The sequence below is a fragment of the Leucoraja erinacea genome, chromosome 1 (genome assembly GCF_028641065.1).
Source record: "Leucoraja erinacea ecotype New England chromosome 1, Leri_hhj_1, whole genome shotgun sequence".
Classification (NCBI taxonomy): domain Eukaryota; kingdom Metazoa; phylum Chordata; class Chondrichthyes; order Rajiformes; family Rajidae; genus Leucoraja; species Leucoraja erinaceus.
In genome coordinates this window covers 115,268,539-115,286,121 of record NC_073377.1, presented here as the reverse complement: position 1 = coordinate 115,286,121, position 17,583 = coordinate 115,268,539, and the positions used below count along the sequence as shown (strand labels likewise).

The 17,583-nt window shown below is 43.0% G+C and overlaps 2 protein-coding genes across 2 annotated transcripts in view; both read right to left on the bottom strand.

The window, feature by feature from the left end:
* Nucleotides 1-17,583, bottom strand: part of LOC129700896 (probable E3 ubiquitin-protein ligase HERC3) — a 275,970-nt gene that overhangs the window by 80,326 nt on the left and 178,061 nt on the right. The gene's annotated exons all lie outside the window — the stretch shown is intronic.
* LOC129700920 (probable E3 ubiquitin-protein ligase HERC4) overlaps nt 1-17,583 on the bottom strand; it is a 70,261-nt gene that overhangs the window by 3,938 nt on the left and 48,740 nt on the right. Inside the window, exons 19-22 of the mRNA XM_055641738.1 lie at nt 15,543-15,600; nt 11,648-11,718; nt 8,725-8,908; nt 7,765-7,864 (exon numbers count right to left, since the gene is read on the bottom strand). Of these exons, the coding sequence (XP_055497713.1) occupies nt 7,765-7,864; nt 8,725-8,908; nt 11,648-11,718; nt 15,543-15,600 (413 nt within the window). The remainder of the gene's footprint in view (nt 1-7,764; nt 7,865-8,724; nt 8,909-11,647; nt 11,719-15,542; nt 15,601-17,583) is intronic.

Sequence of the window (17,583 nt, the reverse complement as noted above, 5' to 3'; positions counted from 1 at the left end):
CTTCATCAGAGGTTGAATTGGTTCCCTGCCGAGGTTCTTAGACACAGACGAAGGTAAGACCAGTGGGCTTTATATGTTTTTTTTTTAAGAAGGGATATTGTGTATGTATTTTTAAGACAGAATTGTGCATGTATTTTTAAGAAAGGTCTTATGTATATTGTTAAGAAGGACGTGAGTGTTTCCTCTCTCTGTCTATCTCTCTTTGTTTTCTCTTTTTCTGTCTCTACTAAGGGCTCATCAGCCTTGTTGAGATATCCGTGATTTGTCGGGTTGAGATACGGGGGTTGAGGTGTGCGTCTGGCTTATTGAGACATCCGAAGCGTTGTCGGATTGAGAAATAAGTGACGTTGTATATTACAGTATTAAGAAGTCTGCCAAGTTGAAAAAAAACTGGGGTCTCGGTTAGCGGGTCTGCTTCGTTGAGACACTTGGGTCGTATACTAAAGAGTTAAAAAAAGTCAGCCAAATTGAGAAACTGGGGTCTCATTTAGTGGGTCGGCCTGGTTGATATATTTGGAACGATTCGGAATTAAGAAGTATTTTTTCTCTCTCTTTCTTTCTATCTATCTATCTATGGGGAATGCTCTGGAAACCAGTCCTATATATGTGTTATTTGAATCCTAAGTATAATAAGAAATTTAGAATGTTACGTTACAAGTTGACCAAATGGTTAGGGGATGAAGCCTGGCCTGTAGGGGGCACATGGTATGTTGAGACAATTAAATAAGCAGAGGTGTTGATATGGGAAAGGAAGACAGGAAAGAAATGGAAGAAAGGAATTAAAACATGGAAATCAGGAACAGAGGAGAAGCATGAGGAGAGTAGAGTTCGAAGTTGGATGGATACTGCATGTAAGAAGGGGATAGAGTAGGTATGTTACAAAACCTACCTGAATTGTCAATGAGAATCTGCCCAGGCCGTGTGCGTGCTTTTGGCGCTGTTTAGAGGGGGCAGGTTTAAAACGCGAGTTTTACTGGGCTGTTGCAGTAAAAAATGTTCAGCCTAGTGAATCATTGACGGAGAATCGCTGGGGGACCCCGTCGCAAAGGGTGTTATTGGTTTTTATGGCCTTGTATGGTGGTTGTAGTAGTTTGGAGGTCATTCTCTAGATCCGCGACCTCTCGCAGTCCCAGGGTTTTATAAAGCAAACAAGTACCGGTATGTACTTTATGTTTACATTAAAAGGGGCTTCTTAAGAACCCTGTAAATAAAGTTTTCTATAGCGAGTAGCTCATTTTGGGCTTTTTATATCCCGCAGTATTTTTCTTCACAGGAACCCACTAGAAAGCCGATTTAAAATAGACTTTAATTTACAGCAATTGAACACTAAATTCCTTCCATTTGGCCTATAAATTGATGTAAATGAGATTTAAAAATCATGTTTTATTGTGAATTATTTGTGAATATAATTTGGACACTTAGGCTATTTAAAAATGTTAATCATTTATTAAGAAATAGATATATGTTTAGGTCTAGTAATTGAAGTTTGAAATTAGCTACAATTGGGTAACTAACTAATTATATGCTTTTATTTCAGGTCATCCAAGTAAGATTATTTTATATTTGTGTCAGAATGGTTCAATCTATGATAACTGAAATTTTCATTCAGTTCTCTTAATTTTTAAGAAGGTTATGGGCTTTTGACGGTCCATGATCACAGTTTTTTGTTATGTCCATAGAAAATCAATAGGGAACAAGATGCTAATTTCCGAGTATGAAAATGGCCATAATTTTTTTATTACTTGAGATATGAAAGTGAATTAGGTGTCAAATTGAACTTATTGTTATGCTTTATCTGATGGGATAAATTGCAGACTTGATTTTTTAAATCTCACAGTTTTGTAACTTTGCTAGATAGAGTTAAGAAACAAGGATAGCACTAGGAAAGGATGGAAATTATTGCAACTAGAATGCCAGTGGGCAGAGGAACAAGAGAATAGAATTAAAAGACAGACAGGAGGTGAGAAACAGGTGATGGTTCGTAAAAAATAAACCCAGTACTGGTAAATCCTCTGGAGGAGACTTCATGTCTGGCACGACGACCCTATTTGGTAATGAAGATGAGGCGTTAGATAATCTTGAGAGATGTCTACCAGTAGCAATGGCATCTTTACCTGGGACAGTTCCGTCAGTAACATCCCTATAACTTGAAGTTCTGACCTTAAAAAGCTCTCCAGGATTGGGAGCACGGGAATCCCTTTCTGTGTGTAATTTGTTTAAGGCATTGATGCTACCAGAACAGCTGGTCATTATTAAATGTACTGCACACACTGGTGCTGGGGACCCTATAGCAAAAGGCAATGAGTTGCTGATAGTGTATCCAAGCAAGCAGCCTGTACATCCAAATGCGTGGTGACATCTGGTAAACAGATGCTAGCAAATAGAACGGTCCTGCCAGATATGAGGGAGGTATGTACATTACAGAGGGACGCCTCTTGTATATAATAATAACTATGGAAACAAGTGGGCTGTGCCATTGATTCAGCACACCCCGCTTGGACAAGTTGGTGTATAACGATACATTTTTACCCGTCTTACCCATGCTGGTAAGGAGGGAATGATAGGATAACAAAGGAAATGTGGTGGCACCCGAAAATTTGATGAGGCACTGAAGCAGGCCTCTGAATGTAAAATTTGCCAATGAAATAATCCAGGCAAACCAATTAGGATACCCTCAGGGGTGACGCCAATGCCATCATGATCGTTTGAATGCATACAGATTGATTTTATTGAAATGCCAAGGGCCCAGTGTTATAAATATTGCGTAGTAATTTTAGATTTATTTAGTAGGTGGAGTGAAGCTCTACCAACCACTATTACTAAGGAAAAATGTGCACATTTTAATATCTGACAGCAATTCACTGTACACACCACCCACAAGCATCTGGGATGGTGGAAAGAGTCAATGGGGATTGCAAAACAAAATTACCCCGGAGGTAAATCCTTTTTCTGACAAGCAACTATGTTATAAAAATTGGGGATGAAGGAAAATTCAATGGAGAAATGAGGATAGGATAGGGAGACTGAAAAGTCAAGGGGAGTCTGACTAATCATGATCTGGATCAATGTCCAATTAGGGTTAGGTAACCAGGATTTTGGTAAACAGAAGTCTTGTCAGAAAAAGGGAAAGTAAATTACAAAGAGATGTCTATGAAGATGAAATATTATATACTGCTGGTAAAACAATGTTTTTGTATATGTACTGCTTGTAAAACAATGTTTTTTGTATGTGGAATGTGTGAAATTCGAAGCAATGTGCAAAGTTGTGTGTGTGTCGCTTTAAGAAGTTTGTCCTTTAAAGTTAAGAAACAGGCATGAATGGGGTGCGGAGCTATACTCGATGGATAAAATGTGTTTATAAATCTTTTGATTATATGATTATAAATCTTTTGAACCAAGTTTAAAAAAGACTCATCCCGATTAAAGTGTTAAATGAGATTGGAAATGTCAAAATTACAGAGAAAAGTAAATGTATTATTGATTACTGATTCTGAATGAGTTCTTTTGGAAAAGATTGTTTTGATATGATAACAGAGGTTGTCTTTTAAAATGCAAATGAAGCAAGATTACTGTTTTCAAGCAAACAAAAAGATGTTGCTGTAGCATGTGCTGTGTGAGAGAAATGAAGGTAGATGAAAAATTGTCTTATGACTTACAAAAAGGGGGTTTGAGGGAACTCACAATGAGGGATGAAAGGTGAGAAGATAAAGTAGATTGGGGAAGAGAACATATTTGGAGAATTGAATATTTAGGTGGGGAGAGCCTCTTCGGATATAATCGGATTAAAGAATAAATTCACAGCGAAGTAAGTGTTAGGAAGGAACATGAAGGATCAAAGGTAGACAAAAGTGCTGGAGAAACTCAGCTGGTGAACAAGATTCACAACTTTTTATTGATGCAGGAAAAGCTGCCGTGTCCACCCCCTGGAGAGTGGGGGGAAGCCACTTACAGGCCCTGGGCAATTAACTAATTATGTATGGTCGGCAATTAACCCATGTCTTGCCAGATCTACATTCCAGGTTGGAGGAGTTTTTGCTGGAAACCAGTGACCAAGGCCATAAAGGCTATACGATGGGGGTGCTGGGACAAGAAGAAATTGAGACTGTTGAAAGAAACAACCAAGTGTTGCTAACAACATGAACTGCTGTAAAGATGAAAGATCATCGTCGCTGGATACATTTGATTGACTGTGAACAGTTTGTGGAAACAAGGACGATGGGCTATTGATGCTTCCTTTATTCTGGGGTGGCCCAGCCCACATGGACTGAACTTTCTTCAGAATGGCAAACTTGCGGACTAACCCACATTTAAAGGATGGTACACACCTCCTTTTAAACAAGATTGAAGTCAAACATGACAAGCGCAGCAAAGATACCCTGACTACAGACAGTAAGAGGTCTGCAAAGGCCAGTTAAATCTACCTGTTTTTGCCACAACCAAGGCACTGGTGTATTTTAAGGAAACAGTATATTTGTGACAGGGCATTGTTATGTTGCAAATGCAGTGCCACACAAGAGAAGCATGAACCAGTTACACCAGCACACAGGGAAATCCAAATGAAGCCGAATAAAGGCTGAGCAATTTTTATGATCCTTTTCCTGTCCTATGGTAGTATATTAGTGTCACGTCCGGGGGAGGTTGGTGGCCATTTAAAATGTTTGGAGGGACTTGTGGAACAATTGTCCACTATGAATTGATTGTGTTCCTAGTGTACTATTAATTTGTCTGATGAGATGCTTATGGTCTTTCGTATGTACTCAGCAAGGACTGTAGTTGTTATCAAAATTTTGATAAAAGGATGGAATGATGAAGCCGAATTTTAGTTAAAAATATAAGAAGATATTAAATTGGCTTCTGGGCTAGCTTACAGCTTATATTTAGTGTCAAATTAGGCTTGCCTCAGGTTGCGGTGTGTGTGAGATAATAAATCCTATAACATTGTCTCCCAAGTGACAGGCAGAGGAGCAGCTAGAGAGATAGCTGGTCAAATCTTTGAAGTGACAAAGAAAAACCAGGAAAGTGGAGATCAAATGACCAATGTTTATGGGGGAGGAGGTGATAGAGGAAGAGAGACATAGGTGGTCACATCTTTGAAGCAAGAGGCAATAAACCAGATGGCCTATGTTTAAGAGGGACCAAGTGACAAAAGAAAAACCAGGGAAGTGGAAATAAAATGATAAAGCAGATGGTCAATGTTTTTAGTATACCTTGTACCATGTAACAAAAGGCCTTTGATGTGATGCAATCTGTGGAAACCTTTTCCTGTACCTCTGACATGATTAATGTCTGTGGAAGGTGTTAAGGGGACAAAAAAACCCTATTTAAGGCAATGTAATTCTGTTGTTCAGAGAAGGTGGCTGAGCACAGTCAAGTGTCTGTGTTGGTCACTTGACTGGAGTTCTCCCTCCCTTCCATCGGCCGATGTTAAGTAAAGTTTTGAACTGGTCTACCAAACAGTTTGTGTGGTGTCTGTTTATTAAGAAGCGAACCTGGTTTAGTAGTTAAAATAAGTAGCTTTTTCAGTAAAATAAGTCTAAAATAACCTACTGAATAATGAAAGGTCTACATAGTGTGGATGTGGAAAGGATATTTCCAATAGTGGGAGAGTCTAGAACCAAAGGGCACAGCCTTAGAATAAAAGGACGTATCTTCCAAAAGGAGAGGAGGAATTTCTTTAGTCAGAGGGTGGTGAATCTGTGGAACTCATTACCGTAGACGGTTGTGAAGGTCAAGGCATTGGGTATTTTTAAATCAACGATTGACAGGTACATGGATAGGAAAGGTTTAGAGGGATAGGACCGAACGGCCTCTTCCTGTTCTGTATTGTTCAATGTTCTATGTTATATGTCCTGTATGGGCCAAACGTGGGCAGGTGGGAGAGGTGTAGATGGGGCAAGCTGGGCTGAAGGGCCTGTTTCCGTGCAGTATGACTCAACCTATTTGATTGGAAAGGGCGTCAAAAGTTATAGGGAGAAGGCAGGAGAATGGGGCTGAGAGGGAAAAAATAAATCAGCCATGATCAAATGGCAGAATAGAATCGATGGGCCGAATGGCCCAATTCTACTCCTGTGTGTTCTGGTTCTACACGGGAGACCCCCTCCCTTGCATTACATTCACCTTTGGATCACCTTAACAATAAGAACACCTGCATAAAGATATTATTCATTGAGTACAACTCAGCATTCAGAACCATAATATCAAGTAAGCTGATCTTTTGTTTTAGAGATACAGCATGGGAACAGGCCCTTCGATCCACCAAATGCAGACAGACCAGCAATCACTCATGCACTAATTCTATTGTACACTACGAACAATTTACAGAAGCCAATTAACCTGCAAACCTGCAAGTCTTTGGAATGTGCGAGGAAACCGGAGCTCCCGGAGAAAACCCACGCGGTCACAGGGAGAACGCACAAACTCAGTACAGACAGCACCTGTAGTCAGGATCGAACCAGGGTCTCTGCTGCTGTATGGAGCCAATTCTACAACTGTGCCATTCTGCCACACTTTACCACCCACTACTGCCACCTCCAAGCTTCTACACCTTGGCTTTGGGGCCTCCATCTGCAACTGACTTCTGGACTTCCAGACTGGCAGATGTCAGCCAGTTAGAATTAGTCATAACATTTCCTCCAGCACTGGTGCTCCACAGGGTCTAGTGCTTAGTCCCCTGCTCTAGTCCCTGTACACTGATGGCTGTACGGCCTCGTACAGCACCAACCTCATCATTGCCCATGATGCCACTATTGTCTGCCTGACAAAGGATAACAATGAGACGGGGAATAGATCAAGAACCTCGTGGCATGATGTCTGAACAAGAACCTAGCCTTTAACACCATCATGGCAAAATAATTGGTTGTTGACCTAAGGAATTGAGGGGGTGAACACAACTCTGTTTTCATCAATAGCTGCAACATAGATGGTCTAGAGCCACACATGCATCTATATCAACCTAATCTTGTCTAACCTGAAACAGACTATTTTTTACAGGATTTCAAACACATTTCATTGATTATAAAGAACATCTTTAAAGGAATGCGAAATGTTATCTTGATTGGAATATACAGCATCGAAACAGGCCCTTTGACCCACAGAGTCCACGCTGACCAACAATCACCTGTTAAACCTAATTGTATGTTATCCCATTTGCACACCAATGCATTAGTGGCAACTTCGAAAGGCCAATTAACTTACAAACCCGCATAGAAACGGGCCCTTTGGCCCAAGGAATCTGCGCTGGCCAGCGATCACCCATACACTAGTTCTACCCTGCACACTAGGGACAATTTACAGAAGCCAATTAACCTGCAAACCTGCACATCTTTGGAATGTGGCTGGAAACCAGAGAACCCGGAGAAAACCCACGTGGTCACAGGGAGAACGTACAAACTCTACACTGACAATGCCCAAGGTCAGAATCTAAGTCGGGTCTCTGAATGCACATCTTTCTGTTTGTATGGACAAGGTGTCAGAGATTCCACCTTAGTACAGCCTAGATTTAGTTTTAACAATGAACCACCTTGTTCTGGTTTCCTCACTAAAATAATTGGTTCTACATAATCTGTTGAATTACTCTATGTAAGATCACATGTAGTTAATTTGGGTTGAGCAACTGGATGAGGGGGTGGGTTGGGTCTTTTATAAAATTCCAGAAGAGCAGACAAGCCCTTCGAGCGATGATCACAATAAAGCTACGCCCCCTTTTGGAAGTAGTTGAACCCATCTTAACACTGAGATATTTTCAGAGCTCAGGGAGGTACTTACAGAGGAATAGTTTCTTCTCGTCCAAAGTCATTTCATGGAAAACCTTCCAGAATATCTTGATGGTTGGGTGTGATATGTGGTATCCTTGATAGGTTGTAATCTGTGTGGAAAACATCATTAGTGTTTATAGACCCACAAATGGGAGAGAGACTAATGGCAAAAGCCTTTAATTTAGCAAAGTGCTGCTAACTGGCATAGTGGGAGGCTACCGGTTGAAAAATTGAGACCGAGCCAAGCAAGGGGAAATTTATTCACATCTTCAATGATTTGGACAGAGGTATCAAAAAATAGGAGGGCGTAGGCTTAAAGTGAGAGGAAGGAGTTTTAAAGGGGATCTGAGACGCAAGTTTTTTTCCCGCACAGCTAGAGGTTGATATATAGAATGTGCTGCCAGAGGAAGCGGTGGAACTACAAACTGTAGATCAAACAGTATTGCTGATTTGATCGGTGTCGGGTTTTGCTGCTGATGACCTGATCCATAAACCATGTCTGGTTTTCCATACCACCACCTTGTGGCATGCGGGCACCAATGCTTTTTAGTTTTACTAAATCCCACTTAGGCGATTTTTCAGCGGACTGTTTGTGGCACTCGCGTGAAAAACCGGGAACTGGAACGTGACTGTCAGAGTGGAGCACACACACACACACACACACACACACACAAACACATCGCAAAGGCAGGGGGCAGGAAAAGCGGGGTATTAGTGGAAGCTCTGTGTTTATGGAATTCAACAATACTGAAGACACTTTTGGTGTGTAAATTGTTCATTGGGCATTGAAATAGGTTTCTCTGTGCTTCATAAGAAGTTTCTCTGATGCATCAATCAATCAGATTTATTCATCACATACACAATAAAGTGCAGTGAATTGTGATCAGTGCCATTCGTGGGAACATGTGTACAAGATGGCTGCCATTTTTCCCAGTGCAACAATACTGAATAGCAATAAAGATTTTCAAACCTGCTCCAGCATTTTCCAGTCATAGTCGTTACTTCCAATCAACATGTCCCTCAGCTCTTGAGGATGGAAGTATTTTATCAAATTTTCATCCAAAATCTGAAAGAATCCTCTTCTAAATTCATCAAAGGGTTTTTGGATTGAAGTTTTGAATATGTAATTCGTGCAGGCTTCTACAAATCTCTCCCTTTGATAACAAAGATGACAACATTTCTCCTTTTGATTACATAGATTACAAAACTTTTCTGATTACAAAATGTAACATGCGACAAAATGTTCAATGCAAAGACACTTAGTAACGAGGAGCTGCATATACTGGTTTACCAAAGAAAGACACAAAGTGCTGGAGTAACTCAGCAGATCAGACAGCATCTCTGATGAACATGGATAGGCGACATTTTGGGTTAGTCGGAAGAAGGGTCCTGACTCGAAATGTTACCAATCCATGTTCTCCAGAGATAGAAACATAGAAATTAGGTGCAGGAGTAGGCCATTCGGCCCTTCGAGCCTGCACCGCCATTTAATATGATCATGGCTGATCATCCAACTCAGTATCCCGTACCTGCCTTCTCTCCATACCCTCTGATCCCCTTGGCCACAAGGGCCACATCTAACTCCCTCTTAAATATAGCCAATGAACTGGCCTCAACTACTCTCTGTGGCAGAGAGTTCCAGAGATTCATCACTCTCTGTGTAAAAAAGTTCTCCTCATCTCGGTTTTAAAGGATTTCCCCCTTATCCTTAAGCTGTGACCCCTTGTCCTGGACTTCCCCAACATCGGGAACAATCTTCCTGCATCTAGCCTGTCCAACCCCTTAAGAATTTTGTAAGTTTCTATAAGATCCCCTCTCAATCTCCTAAATTCTAGAGAGTATAAACCAAGTCTATCCAGTCTTTCTTCATAAGACAGTCCTGACATCCCAGGAATCAGTCTGGTGAACCTTCTCTGCACTCCCTCCATGGCAATAGATGCTGCCTGACCCACTGTTACTCCAGCAATTGCGACTTACTTTATTTTCTTATTCACTAGACGTGGACACAATTCAGAATCACTTTTGAATTAGTAAGGTTGGGGAGGAGCAATTAAGAACCAAGTATGTTGTAGGTCTGGCAGGACATTAGTGAACCAGATGGAATTTTATGCAAATACACTTTTGTGTTTCAACCACTGCTAAGACTAGTATTAATTCCAGATTTTTATATTTAATTTAGTTAAATTTCTCCAGTGACTTGGCAGGATTCATGCTTGTGTCTTGGAGTTCTAGCTATTGGTCACTAACCTGACCAACACACTATGGTAGCAATGCAAATTCTCAATTGGGTTCAGTGTAGATGAGTGGTCCATATTGAGACCCCACGTACGTGAACCATGTAACCACAATACACCCCCTGCTTTTCAGAAATACCACATATTTCTGCGAGAGTCAAAGAACTCCCAGCACAATAGCATAGCTGGTAGAGCTACTGTATTACAGCGGGAGAGACCCGAGTTCAATCCAAGCCTCAGGTGTTGTCTGGGTGGAGTTTGCATGATCTTCCTGGAATTTCACCAGGTGCTCCGGATTCCTCTCACATCGCAGAGATATAAGGGTTTGTAGGTTAATTGTAAATGAACCCGAGTGTGGAGGGAGTCGATGAGAAAGCGGGATAACATAGAACTAGTGTGAATGAGTGATCAATGGTCAGCATAGACATGGAGGGCCGAAGAGCCTGTTTCCATGCTGTATCTTTCAGTCAATTAAATCAACTCCCAGGATTGAGGCAGGAAGTAAAGTCTGTGGATTTATCCCACTGAAGCCTATTAAGACTAATTCATCAGATCACAAAATGGCGCAAAGCTGAGTGGACAACTTTGGAAGTGGCGAGATGAATGACAAAAGCCTTCATTTATCTTGTGTGTTTAATGTTACAAGGTGATGCTAGAAGGATATTGTGGGAGAATATCAAACAAAATATGGTGGTGGAATCAGATACAATGACTATGTTTAAGTAACATTTAGACAGGCCCTTGATTAGGCATGGCTACAGAAAGATACATGTTGAATGCAGGCAAGTGGGATAAGAGCAGATGGGCAAAGAGATTGGTATGGACAAGGTGGGATGAAGGGCCTGTGCTGGACAACTCTGTGACATAGTTTTTGAGGAGAGGTAGAAAAGCACCAACTTTTCGGGTGATGGTATGTGATCACCTTAATATTGAAGGGGTTGGGTACCAATGGCGAAACATTTAAGTTAGGGATCAACAAGAGCCGAACTGGAATCTTGGTGATCAGGGATCTTAGTGGCTTGGAGGAAAAGACAACAGTAAAGAGGGGCGAGCCAGATAGGCTATGATGGTTTGGAAAGTAAGGCCAAAGCCAGTGTAGATAAGCAAGCCGAGGGGTGAAGGATGGATCATGGTTGAAGTTGGGTCACGGCAGCACAGTCCAGGGTGATGCTTGCATGGAGAAGAACAATGAAGGTCAGCAGGAGACATTGGGAACAGTCGCTGTGGACAAATATGGACATGGATGAGGGTTTCAGCAGCAAATGAGCTGAGTCTGGGTATAGAGCCAGGAGATTGCCTGGAGATTCACAGGGGTGGCACAGTGACAGCAGTACAGTTCGACACAGCACCAGAGACTCGGGCTTGATCCTGACTACAGGTGCTGTGTGTATGAAGTTTGTACGTTCTCCCTGAGACCACATGGGTTTCCTCTGGATGCTCCGGCTTCCTCCCACACTCCATAGACATATAGGTTTGTGGGTAATTAGCTTCTGTCAATTGCCCCAAGTTTATTAGATGGAACTAGTGTACGGGTGATCATTGGTCAGCGTGATCTCGGTGGGCCAATCGGCCTGTTTCCACTCTATCTCTAAAACTAAAGATCTAAGACTTTAAAATCCAGTTGCTTCAGTGTTGCTTCATTGTTGAATTATAACTCACCGGTTCTTGTTAGTCAAAGGTTGGGTTTTGCTATTTGGAATGACTGCAACATCTTGCTCTTCCCAGCGCATCTACAAAAAAATCTCATTAATAATTGTATTTGGGTCTAAGTTTACTTAATGGTTATAGCTAACAGTAAGTGATTCCAAAAGTGTAAATGGACCATTTTAAGGATGATTACATTTTAAGTTTGGGACAGGAACAGTAATTCTTGTGGATATGCGTCCATAAACAATGATTAGGATGTGGCTTGATTTCATTCAGGGTGACCAAGCCTTGAAAAGATGTTGCGTGTCCCAAATTGTATCAATATTGGAGATACATTCAGGCGGAGATCAAGCTAATCTTGGGGGTGGATCTACCTCTGGAGCCAGTATTCTTCATACTAGGAGAGACTCCAGAAAATATAGACACCAAAAATCAGACATATTTGCTAGGGGTGTTGCTGTTGATTGCAAAGAAGATGATTACAGTGTCATGCAAAACTGTAAAGGCACCAAATGTTCAACAAGTGGCGGGAAAGACTGAAAAGTGTATATTTGATGGAAAGCATAACAGCTAAACTCCAGTTAAGGACTGATGCTTTCAACATTATGTGGACACCGATATTACTACAACTGACAAGACCGATTAAGGACACGATTTCTCCATAGCCCCAGTGGAGGGGAAGAGTTCGACTGGTATTGTGCACGTGTATTTGGAATCATATGTACAGACATGATTGTGACTGTGTATAAGTGCATACATAGTGGTGATCAATGAGAAAATAAGTTCTTCAAGTGGCGTACAAGTGTCTGGTTTAACATAACGGGCGATTATATATTAAGTAAGATTATATATGATGAGCTTGCTTGGGTGCCTGTGAACGTTATGCTTCTGCGACAGAACTCGAGGATGATCTGGTGATGCTGACAGCTGCTGTGTGATTTGTATATTTTGTTTGTACGCGTCTTGTTAATAAATGTTGAGTGCAAAGAAAAAAAAGAGAAAAGATGTTGAGGACACACTGGGCAGCCACAGTGACGCAGTGGTAGAGCTGCTGCCTCACAAACCCAGAGACCCGGTCACAGGAAGCACGATGGCACAGCGGTAGAGATACAGCCTTACAGCACCTGAGATCCGGCTTTGATCCTGATTATGGGTGCTTGTCTGTAGGGAGTTTGTACTTGCTTGGGTTTTCTCCAAGATCTTCAATTTCCTCCTACACTCCAAAGACGTACAGGTTTGAAGGTTAATTGGCTTGGTATAAATGTATACTTGTCCCTAGTGTGTTTAGAGTAGTGTTAATGTACGGGGATCGCTGGTCGGCACGGACTCGGTGGGCCGAAGGGCCTGTTTCCACGCTGTATGGTATGTTAGCTTTCATTGCGAATGGTATGTTAGCTTTCATTGCAAAAGGATTTGAGTATAGGAGCAGAGAGGTTCTACTGCAGTTGTACAGGGTCTTGGTGAGACCACACCTGGAGTATTGCGTACAGTTTTGGTCTCCAAATCTGAGGAAGGACATTATTGCCATAGAGGGAGTGCAGAGACGGTTCACCAGACTGATTCCTGGGATGTCAGGACTGTCTTATGAAGAAAGACTGGATAGACTTGGTTTATACTCTCTAGAATTTAGAAGATTGAGAGGGGATCTTATAGAAACTTACAAAATTCTTAAGGGGTTGGACAGGCTAGATGCAGGAAGATTGTTCCCGATGTTAGGGAAGTCCAGGACAAGGGGTCACAGCTCAAGGATAAAGGGGAAATCCTTTAAAACCGAGATGAGAAGAACTTTTTTCACGCAGAGAGTGGTGAATCTCTGGAACTCTCTGCCACAGAGGGTAGTTGAGGCCACTTCATTGGCTATATTTAAGAGGGAGTTAGATGTGGCCCTTGTGGCTAAGGGGATCAGGGGTATGGAGAGAAGGCAGGTACGGGATACTGAGTTGGATGATCAGCCATGATCATATTGAATGGCGGTGCAGGCTCGAAGGGCCGAATGGCCTACTCCTGCACCTAATTTCTATGTTCTATGTGTCTATCTCTAAACTAAACTAAATCCAGGTTCAATCCTGACCTTGGGCGTCGTCTGTGTGGAGTTTACACGTTCTCCCTGTGACCTCATGGGTTTCCTCTGGGTGCTCCGGTTTCCTCCCATATCCCAAAGACGTGTGCATTTGTAGGTGAATTGCTCTCTGTAAATTGCTCCTAGTATGTAGCAAGCAGTTGCAAAAGCAGGGTAACATAGATACAACCAGTGGCACAGTGGGGCACCAGAGTTGTTGCTTCACAGCGGCAGAGACCCTGGTTCAACACTGACTACAGTTTGTATGTTCTTCCTATGACCCTGTGGGTTTCCTCCCACACTCCAAAGACTTACAGGCTTGTAGGTTGATTGGCTTTGGCAAAATTGCTAATTGTCCCTAGTGTGTAGGATAGGACTAGTGTACGGGGATCGCTAGTCGGTGCGATCTTTCCGCTCTGTAGGGAGGGGGGGGGGGGGGGGGGGGGGGGGGGGGGGGGGGGGACAGGAGGGGAGAGCATTGAAAGTCAGGACAGTGGGAGAAATGGGTGCGCGTCAAGTTTGGACACAAAGGGGGGAAAAGGTGGGGGAGGGGGGTTATTACCTAAAATTTGACAATTCAATGTACATATCCCAATTCCTCCGTCTACACCGTATCTGTGCCCAAGGTGTTCCCTACCAGGACATCCGAGATGTCTCATTGTTTAGGGAACATGGGCCTCACTACGGTCACCTCGATATCCCGCAGCTCCGTTCTTGCTCCCCTTCCACCAGTCATAACAGGGACAGACCCCCCCTAGTCCTCACCTTCTACCCCATCAGCCGTCGCATACAGCACATAATCCTCCAACATTTTTGCCACCTCAACTGGATCCCACCACTGGCCACATTTTCCCATCTCCACCTCTTTCCGCTTTCTGCAGAGACCGTTCCTTCTACAACTCCCTGGTCAACTCGTCCCTTTCCAACCAAACCACCTCTTCCCCAGGTACTTTCCCCTGCAACCGCAGGAGATGCAACACCTGTCCCTATACCTCCACCCTCTACTCAGTCCAAGGACCACGACAGTCTAATCAGGTGAGACAGAGGTTCATTTACACCTCCTCCAAACTCACCTATTTATCCGCTGTTCCAGGTGTGGACTCCTGTATATCGGCGAGACCAAGCGCAGGCTCAGTCCACCTGAACCTACCTGATCTCTCAGTTGCTGGACACTTTAACTCCCCCTCCCATTCCCACACTGACCTTTCTGTCCTGGGCCTCCTCCAATGTCAGAGTGAGGCACAGTGCAAATTGGAGGGCAGCACCTCATATTTCGCTTGGGCAGCTTACACCCCAGCGGTATGAACATTAAGTTCTCAAACTTCAAGTAACCTTTGCTTTCCCTCTCTCTCCTTCCCAGTTTTCCAACCAGTCTCACTGTCTCCGACTACATTTTATCTCTATTTGCTTTGTTGTTAACTTCTCCCAGCTAACAATGACCTATTCTACATTCCCTTTGACCCGTTTTCACACCTTCACACTTTCTTATCTATCTACCTCCATCCTCCCTTACATCAGTCTGCGGAAGGTCTCGATCTGAAACGTCACCCATTCCTTCTCTACAGAGATGCTACCTGTCCCGTGATTATCTAGAGTGTATCAAGGGTTATGGGGAGATGGCAGGAAAGTGGGGTTGAGAGGGAAAGATAAATCAGCCATAATTGAATGGTGGAGTAGACTCAATGGGCCAAATGGTCCACCTTCTGCTCAAGTGAGCCTCATTCTGGAACCCAAATACGTGGCATTAATGTCTGTACAGCATATGGAAATTCTTTTTTCACGATTGTGCATAAGAATTGTAGATCTGCTCCAATACACCATGACTAAAATACATTATCATTTACTCACCGTACAGTCACGGCCAAGCTCATCGACATCATCATAGTCCAAAATACCTCTCAGATATCTGGAAACAACCAAGAAGGGAAGGAAAAACACTTAGTAAATTCAGAGGACCTAAGCTGTTGGGAGAGGTTGGGCAGGATAGACTTTGTTCCTTGAAGCGCAGGAGGCCGAGGGGTGATCTTATAGAGGTGTATAAGATCATGAGAGGAATAGATATGGTGAATGCACAGGGTCTATTACCCAGGGTAGGCGAATCAACATCAAAGGAGATAGGTTTAAGGTTTAAGGTGAGAGGGAAAAGATTTAATAAGAACTAGACTAAGTGGGACCCGTTGGGTCCCATGTTCACACGGGAGGGCTGGTCCCCCAATGCAGTATGGGTACTGTGGGCTGAAGGGACTGGTTAGTATGGACATTGTGGGCCAAATGGATTCTTGGGGCGGCAGCTCAGTCACTCAAGCCCGATGTGCTGGCAGCTCACTAACGGCTGGCGGGCTAACAGTTGACTCACGGCCATTCTTTGAAATTCCATTTCAAGCAGGGTGCAAAGCCACCAAATTCAAGTGCAGTTTCTTACCACTTCAAGCAGGGTGCAGGGCCACCGAATGCAAGTGCAGTTTCTGACCACTTCAAGCAGGCTGCAAGGCCACCAAATTCAAGTGCAGTTTCATACCACTTCAAGCTGGGTGCAGGGCCACCAAACTAAAGTGCTGTTTCCTGCCATTTCAAGCAGGGTGCAAGGCCACCAAATTCAAGTGGACTTTCATGTCATTTCAAGCAGGGTGCAAGGCCACCAAATTCAAGTGCAGTTTCATACCATTTCAATCAGGGTGAAACCACCATAAAACCCCTATAAAAACACACAAAACACCACATAAACACCACACTCACAGTTCAGTAGACATTCAGTGTGTTCCGTTGATTCACAGCTCACAGTCGTGACCTCTCTCTCCCCCATCTTGCAGAGAATGAGCCACACCCACACTTATTGGTTTTATAATCCCTCCCCCTCCAACTGGAAGGGGTGTGGCCTTCATGGCATGATTGACAGGAGAGAGATTCTCAAAATATTTTTTTTCACACAAACACTTTTATTTTTAATTGATGAGAAGAATCCTCTGCACCTGATGAGTGGTGAGGAACTGAGTAAGATGGCCAAAAATCACAGCTGTAAGTGGTAGCGTTTTATTTAAAATCAATATTCGTGCAAACAGGAAGTTGTCAAGTTTCCACCAAATACAGCCTTTTTTTTGCCGTGCAGCCTTTCAAAGCAGTTACCACCACCAACAGCCTTTTTGTTTTGCCGTGCAGCCTTTCAAAGCAGTTACAACCACCAACAACAGCCATTTTATTTGCAGTGCAGCCTTTCAAAGCAGTTACCACCATCGACAACAGCCTTATGTTTTTGCAGTGCAGCCTTTGTAGCATGTTACCACCACCAATAACAGCCATTTTTTTTTGTAGCGCAGCCTTTCAAAGGAGTTACTACAACCAACAGCCATTTTATTTGCAGTGCAGCCCATCAAAGTAGTTACCATCACCAATAGCCATTTTTTTTTGCAGTGCAGCCTTTCAAAGAAGTTACCACCACCAACACCCATTTTTTTGCAGTGCAGCCTTTCAAAGCAGATACCACCACCAACCGCCATTTGTTTTGCAGTGCAGCCTTTCATAGCAGTTACCACCACCACCAACAGCCATTTTTTGCAGTACAGCCAGTCAAAGCAGTTACCACCACCAACAACAGCCATTTGTTTTTGCAGTGCAGTCTTTCAAAGCACTTACCACCACCAACAGCCAGATTTTTTTTTGCAGTGCAGCCTTTCAAAGCAGTTACCACCACCAACTGCCGTTTTATTTTTGCAGTGCAGCCCTTCAAAGCAGTTACCACCACCAACATTGGCCATTTTTGTGTGCAGTGCAGCCATTTAAAAGCGATTACCACCACCAGTGCTGCCATTTAAAAGCAGTTACCACCACCAACAGCCATTTTATTTTTTTGCAGTGCAGCCTTTCGAAGTAGTTACCACCACAACAACAGCCA